Source organism: Pterocles gutturalis, unplaced genomic scaffold (assembly GCF_000699245.1).
Source record: "Pterocles gutturalis isolate BGI_N339 unplaced genomic scaffold, ASM69924v1 scaffold18419, whole genome shotgun sequence".
NCBI classification, from domain to species: Eukaryota; Metazoa; Chordata; class Aves; order Pterocliformes; family Pteroclidae; genus Pterocles; species Pterocles gutturalis.
The window spans coordinates 92-7,671 of record NW_010136139.1 but is presented as its reverse complement, the minus strand read 5'-3'; the positions used below and the strand labels follow the sequence as shown (position 1 = coordinate 7,671).

At 47.4% G+C, this 7,580-nt stretch overlaps 1 protein-coding gene across 1 annotated transcript; it reads left to right on the top strand.

Annotated features, from left to right (window-relative positions):
* The first annotated feature begins 2,815 nt into the window (after positions 1–2,815).
* IRF6 (interferon regulatory factor 6) lies at positions 2,816–7,011 on the top strand. Its single transcript, XM_010082202.1, has 7 exons — positions 2,816–2,989; positions 3,878–4,082; positions 4,532–4,654; positions 4,758–4,904; positions 5,113–5,505; positions 5,902–6,020; positions 6,691–7,011. The coding sequence occupies exons 1-7, from the start codon at positions 2,816–2,818 to the stop codon at positions 6,910–6,912; spliced, it is 1,383 nt and encodes a 460-aa protein (XP_010080504.1). The 3' UTR covers positions 6,913–7,011.
* Positions 7,012–7,580: the final 569 nt, after the last annotated feature.

Here is a 7,580-nt window from a genome sequence, read left to right as displayed (position 1 = left end):
GATTTTAAGAGTTATTTGTGCTCAGGGTGTGTTGCTGGCCCTGCACAGGGCGGGGGAGCATGGGGGGCTGCGGGAAAAGTGATGCATAGATCTCTGAAACGTGGGAGCTATAGGTTCCTGGGGTAGGGAGGTGTTTAAGTGTCCGGTACTTGGGTGAAAATTCGTCACGTTTCTCTGTGGGAACACTAATGTTAAGAGTTGAGCTGCTTGTCTTTGAAAAAAATGAATATGAATCCATGAAATATGGGAAAATGTAACCAAACAGAAGTAACGAGCAAGGAACGAGGGCTGAGGTATCACCACGATGAACCCAGGGAAGACCCCTTCCTTCTTTGGAGGCTCCGTGACCGGGGTGGAGCAGAGCACTGGATACACCTGGGTGTGCAGGCGGAGAGTGAAAGCATCTGTCTGTGCAGCACGGCTGAGACGGGCTCCAGGTTGCGTTTTCCTGGTGCTCTGTGTGTTGTTATGCCGGCTGGCACTGTGCCGGAGCCCCAGAAGTCACCGCAGCTGACCGGGGCTGTCCCCGACCTTGGTCACTGTCTGCAGCTGTCAGGGAAGCGACTGCGGGGTGGCTGCTCGTTCCCGAGTTTGCTGGAGTTGTTCTTGTTGGGGTGGATGTCTCCCCTCCAAGGAAAAATGTGTGACTTAATAATAATTGGGGTACAGGGGATAATTACATCACTGGCCAGAGATGCATTAGCAGCACAGGGATGTGCTAATTACCCTCCCACCCCACACCAGCCAGTTTGTGTGGGAATAAAGCAAACTGGAGGATTCCTGAGTACGTCCACCAAGGAGTCTTGCGGGAGGGCCAAGCCTCCCTTGGCAATTCCGGTTAATAGTGTAAAGACGTTCCCCGAGCTCACCCTGGCAGCTCTGGGGCGTTGGTGGACCTCGCTGGATCGAAGTTGAAGGCTGTAGGAGGCTGACTCACCGTCTGAGCCGGGCGATGGGATCCAAGTTGATTTGCTTTGGTTATTGTGTCAACAAGTCATTGGTGATAAATGGTCATAAAGCATTGTGATGTCGCGTATTGACAGACACCGTCTGCGATCGACAGACAATTCAGACCTAACCCGGCAGCGCCAGCACACCCTCCATGTGATTGAATATATTTTCTTTGAGAGGCACATTAATTTTTTTCTTCCTGCTGTGTGGGTTTGAATTTGCTCTTGGTCTTGCAAACGTGTGTGTACGCAGTGTGTTATTGGAAGCAGAGGGGGCTGCTTGGAAAGTGAAGTGGAAAAGGTATTGTGGAAACAAGCTTCAGCTGGGATTTCTTTGTTACACTGAGAAGTCACTTTTGTTTCCTTTGCAAGGGAAATCGATACCTGGTTTTGGTCTCAATCCTAAAATCCAGGATTAACCCGGACTTTGTGTCTTTGCAAACACGCTACTGAAAGTTTAGTTCTGATGGGATTTTCCACAGGGATAACTAATACAGCAGAGTTTCAGAAGGACAAAAATTGTTTTGATGATTGTTTTCTGATCCTTTGCAGCTGCTGGGAAGTGTCCCCAGGTCCTTGATGAAGCATGTTTTCAAACTATTATTTAAAGACGATTTGCAATTGAATCTGAACATTTTCTTAGCTTAACAGATAAAGTAAATTGTGTTCGGATTAATTTCATGTAAACACTTGCATCTGAATGGGATCTGCAGGTATTTGAACAAATAAAACCTGTTCCTAGACTAGTTCTTGGAGAGGATTTTTTAATCTCCCTTATCTCTGCTACTGGACACATTTTGCAACTTCTGCAGCAGTATTCAGAGCTTATGGCAAAGGTTTTACTTATCCTATAACTGCTTTATTGATGGGAATATTTGTCATTTCTCACATCTGTTCCAAGATTTACAAATGAATATGGGTGATACACCTTCTGAGCACACGTACAGCATAGAAGTCCCCTCCCAAAATCTAAAAATACCACGTGCTGTCCCTTCCTGCAGCGGGGCAGCCATTAGTTTTGTTTGTTTGGCTTTCTGTCTGTTCTGCACAAGAAAAATATTGTTGGTTGGTTGCAAAGGTAGTACCAACATGGGGCTACTTAAACAACAACAGATTTGGTCAGTTCACAGTAGCATTGTTTTTTGAAAAAAACCTAAACATTAAGTCACCGTCGCTTTATTTTTAGCACCAGTGCAGGCAGACTCACAGTTCATGTCCTTCTGGATAAACATCCTGGTTATTATAGGTCAGTGACATTTGCAAATGATTGTACTGCTTTCAGAGCATTCATGAAAAAGTCATGAAATACTTTTAGAAGAGCGTTTGTCGCTGTGATAAAACAGTCCCTCTGCTTCAGCCTGATGCTTCCTCCACCTTTACCCCAGCTGGTTCAGCACGTGTTGGTTTTTCTCCTCCTGGATGCGAGTCTGACGCAGCTGAAGAAGAACAGATCCGACAGGCCCCCTCGCCAAGGCGTACGTGGAGGCTTTTGAAATCCTGCTGCCTGGTCTTGCTGTGGCTTGTTTGTGGCTTTATCTCCTGCGCAGCGTTTACAGCCGGGGTTTGATTGGGGCTCGCCCTCCGTGCGCTCAGTTAAAACAAATAACGCGCTGCCGCTGCTTACCGGAATATTTCATAGGAAGTTGTTCTTGTGACAGTTACAGTCCCTGCTTCGTGATGCGTTTGTAGCTCTCCTGGCAGGAGTCATCCATCTGAACCTGTGTTAGTGGTTTCAGAGTGCATAACAAACAGCAGTAACAGCGCAGAGGGTCCTTTTTCATCAAATTAACTTTTTTTGTAAAGCACACAGAGTCTCAACTAACCTTTAGCAGTTGGTCTGCCATTATCCCTCTCTTTCGTAGACAATGGCGTTACACCCGCGAAGAGTTCGCCTGAAGCCGTGGCTGGTGGCCCAGGTTGATAGCGGGATGTATCCCGGGCTGATCTGGCTGAACCGAGAAGCCAAGCGGTTCCAGATCCCCTGGAAGCACGCCACGCGGCACAGCCCGCAGCACGAGGAGGAGAACACCATCTTCAAGGTGAGGGAGGGGACGCGTGGTTATACCACGGCTCTTACACAGAGACAAAGGGTTGAATTGTTGGCCCGGGAGCTGGACAGGCATCTTGGGAGCTGTTTCCAGGCACATTTTGTCCTATTTCTTTCAGAAAAGCCACTTTGTGCACCTGGATGCCCAGCTTGGCACTGCCTGCAGTGGTGTTGAGTTCTTTAACCCTTTCCGACCACCAAAGACCTGACGATGTCTAATTGCATGAGCTCTGGAACATTGCTGCTCTTTGCTTCATCTGCTCGGTTTAGGATGTGGGAACTGGCTTGTTATTAGCAGCAAACAATACTCTTACATCAATCTTAGGAAGTCCACCACAAACTTCCAGTACTCATCACTGCTGGCTCTGATATTCTTATCCCAAGGGATTCATTATAACTCCTACACTCCTCTGAGGAATTTCTGACCTCTGCCTTGGAGGGATCTTGGACTGATGGTCTGATTTTTGGGGTGAGAGTGGTAGAGGGCCAGCTGGATGTCTGCGGCTGCTCTGCTGCTCCGTTTTAACCGGGCACATTCCTCCTGCACAGGGCATGGCTCACTGTCAGAAGTGACTTTTGGTATTGAACCTGAGAGACTCAGTGCACAACCCTGTACAGCCTCTATTTTCTTAACTTTGTATAAAGATGCATGTTCAGAATTGCTAACGGTTTTTGGAAGTTTGGATTTACATTTTTTTTTATCCCCCTTCCTTTAATGGCAAAAACTATTAAAGCAGGAATTTCTGTTGTTATCAGAAGAGCTATAGTTAAGACTTGTGCACGAGAAGGATTTTACAGTGAATTTGTTTGGAAGTTTGATTTCTGATAAAAGCTGCTCTGTTGAGAGGGCTGGACTGAGCAGAGTGTACTTTGTCCCCAGGCTTGGGCTGTGGAAACGGGAAAGTACCAGGAAGGAGTCGATGAGCCGGACCCCGCAAAGTGGAAAGCCCAGCTCCGGTGCGCTCTTAACAAAAGCCGGGAATTTAATTTGATGTACGATGGCACCAAGGAGGTGCCCATGAATCCTATTAAAATTTATGAAGTGTGCGATATTCCGCAGTCCCAGGGATCAATCATTAATCCAGGTGAGGGCCGTGCTGACACAGGGCTGGTTACTGAGCAGGCGTTTGTCCAACATACACGAGTTCCTTTCCCTCCGCAGCGTTAACTCTCGCGCTGCCTTTGTGTGCAGCAGAAAGCAGCTGCCGTGTGTAAGCCCAGCTGTACTGAAACTAAGAGGACTTTGAACCACAGTGCACCTGTACTGAAATGAACAAAGCTGTACACAGTTGCATGGTTGCTGCCAATGCTGGCGATAGTTTATCTGTTCCCTCAGCTTTCTAGAATTATATATTAAACTGAAAATAGTATGTTTTACAGATGAGATTTTTCCTTTTTAAAATTATATTCATAAAATGCACAAATGAATTCCCAATATTGTGCAAAGCCAACAGGAAGATTCCTTATTTTTTCGAGAAATGCACTGCAGTGTTTCACACTGATCGACTACCCACAAGGATGTGCTTGTTTTCAGGTTCCACGGGCTCAGCTCCATGGGATGAAAAGGATAATGATCTTGATGAGGAGGAAGAGGAAGAATTGAATCAGTCTCAGCATGTCCCTATTCAAGAGACATTTCCATTTCTCAATATCAATGGTTGGTGGCACAGACTAATGTTTTAGTGAAGGTATTTACTTGTAAATTGGTGCATGCTTGAAATAAAATCTTGATTTATTGAAGAAGTGTTTCCTTTTTATAGATTCTCCAATGGCTCCAGCCAATGCAGAGAACTGCAGCACTGAAGCTGTGTGGCCAAAGAACGAACCTCTAGATATGGAAATGCCCCCAACTGCGCTGCAGCATGATTTCTTCAGCAGCCCTGAGCTCTGGATCAGCTCTCTGCCAAGTATGTATATGGATTTGTAGTGCTTCTGTCATTGTATATTTAAAAAAAAAAAAAGGGTTTTGAGTTTTTTCCTGTGGCTGTTTGCTTGTTAGCATGGAGAACTGTGTGTAGATTAAACATCGCTGTGTCTGTAGCGTGGAGTGTCTCTCCTGCTGACACGGTACATGCAGAGGTCTGGGAAAAGCCATACTGACAGTTTCTCTCTCAGTGACAGACCTAGAAATTAAGTTTGAATATCGAGGAAAGGAGACTGGACCGACGACGACTGTGAGCAACCCGCAGGGGTGCAGACTTTTCTACGGAGAGCTGGGTCCTATGCCAGACCAGGAGGAGCTCTTTGGGCCTATCAGTTTGGAGCAAGTAAAGTTTCCAGGAACAGAGCAAATCACCAACGAAAGGCAGAAGATCTTCACAAGTCGGCTGCTGGATGTTATGGACAGGGGACTGATCCTGGAGGTCAGTGGCCATGCCATCTACGCTGTCCGGCTCTGCCAGTGCAAGGTCTACTGGTCTGGTCCCTGTGCGCCTTCCTCCACCACACCCAATTTGATTGAGAGGCAAAAGAAAGTCAAACTCTTCTGTCTGGAAACGTTCCTAAGCGGTAGGTAGCTTCTGTTTCTGGAAGATAGCTTTGGGTGCTGGTCTGGTCACTTGGTGGCACTGTTGGAAAGGGTGGTCTGCCCTGCGGCTCAGCCTGGATGCACCAGTTTGGAGCCTGGGAAGGGGCCACCGCGTCCCTGACTTCAGTGGACTGTGGAGCAGGTGTGCATCAGAAGAAAGTGAACGTGCACTCCTTTAATGCTCTGAAAAACATGGGTGGGCCTTGCTGGTAAAGGAGGCTCTTCTGGGTTCGAGAAATACGCTGTAATTGTGTGTGTAAGAGGTGGGTCTGGCAAAGGACAGCGTGTAGGTAAGAGCTGGGATGATACAATGAGGTGGGATGTGGTGTTTCTAACCAAAAGAGGACAACCCCCTAGCATTCTGCTTTTCTTCTTAGAGCTGATTGCCCATCAGAAAGGACAAATTGAGAAACAGCCACCATATGAGATCTACTTCTGTTTTGGAGAAGAATGGCCTGATGGAAAACCCAGGGAGAGGAAGCTGATTGTGGTTCAGGTAGGAGCTGAGGCTCTGCCAGCCTTGATGGGGCTGGTGCGTTGGCTCCAGATTGATGCCCACAGATACCAGAGACCCGTTCTTCTCTGCTGTGGTTACTGACACCGGGAAACCCCAACAGGGCTGGTGGGAGCATCTGAGGGAGCTGGGGTTGTTTAGTCTAGAGAAGAGGAGGCTGAGAGGAGACCTTATCACTCTCTACAACTACCTGAAAGGAGGGTGTAGTGAGGTGGGTGCTGGGCTCTGCTCTAAAGTAACAAGTCACGGGACAAGAGGAAACGGCCTCAAGTTGCACCAGGGGAGGTTTAGGCTGGAGATTAGAAAAAATTCCTTCACTGAAAGAGTGATCAGGCATTGGAACAGGCTGCCCAGGGCAGTGGTGGAGTCACCATCCCTGGAGGGGGTCAGACATGTAGATGTGGTGCTTAGGGGCATGGGTTAGTGAGCTAGGTGGTGTTGGGTTGGACTTGATGATCCTTGAGGTCTTTTCCAACCTTAATGATTCTGTGATTCTATGTCAAGTAAATATACTACGTGTGCTGAATAGCATTGGTCTGTGAGTGCGCTTTGGGTGATTGTGGAAACCATCCCCTACATCCAGGACAGGGGATTTCTGCAAAATAACAGGAACAGACTGTGTGGCTACAACAACTGACTTCTTCTTAAACAGGTCATTCCCGTTGTGGCCCGGATGATCTACGAAATGTTTTCCGGTGACTTCACGCGCTCCTTTGACAGCGGCAGCGTGCGACTCCAGATCTCTACACCCGACATCAAGGACAACATCGTGGCTCACCTGAAGCAGCTATACCGGCTGCTGCAGAACCACCAGGAGGGGTGGCCCATGCAGACCCCCGCCATGCACATGGCGCAGCCGCTGCCGGCACAGTGACAGACGCTTGGCTTTGCTCCATGGTTTCTTAACGTTTGTACATACAGGAAAGTTGCTTAACAAGTGCCTTGCCTAAAATCTGAATAAAATCTGGTCATCTGAGTCAATTTCAGACATCTATGGTACTTTTGGATGTGTTTAGAGGGGATTACAGGAATACCTCTAGCTCCTTCCCTGTTTCCAGCTGTTTGCTTAAAACAACCTCTATGCATAAATCAGATTTAATCAGATTTTAAATTTTTTTTTTACTCCACTGTATATAAATACTTGATCAGGAGAGGGGAGGAAAAAAGAAATCTGTGCTCTATTAAAACCGCCTGGAGAATTATCACCTTGTTGTGTTTTATTTCTCTCTTTAAGTGGTCTGTTTGTCTGTTTTCCCTGTTTCTTTTTTTTTTTTTCCCTCCAAACTGGGAGGGTGACACCTCTTCCAGTGTATTTTTTATATTTATTTATACACACACATACTGTACGCACATAAATCTGTAAAATAAACAGCTCTGCACGCTCAGAGAAGCAGAAAACACACTCTGAGAGCTGTGAGACAGCTCTGTGCTCTGTCCTCCCCTCATGTTGAAGGGAATGCCTGCTCCTAGGCCTGGGACCGCCCGGGAAGGCCGCTCCGTCCCGGCCCCAGGCCTCCGTTCTTCCCGGGCGGCCCCCAGCCG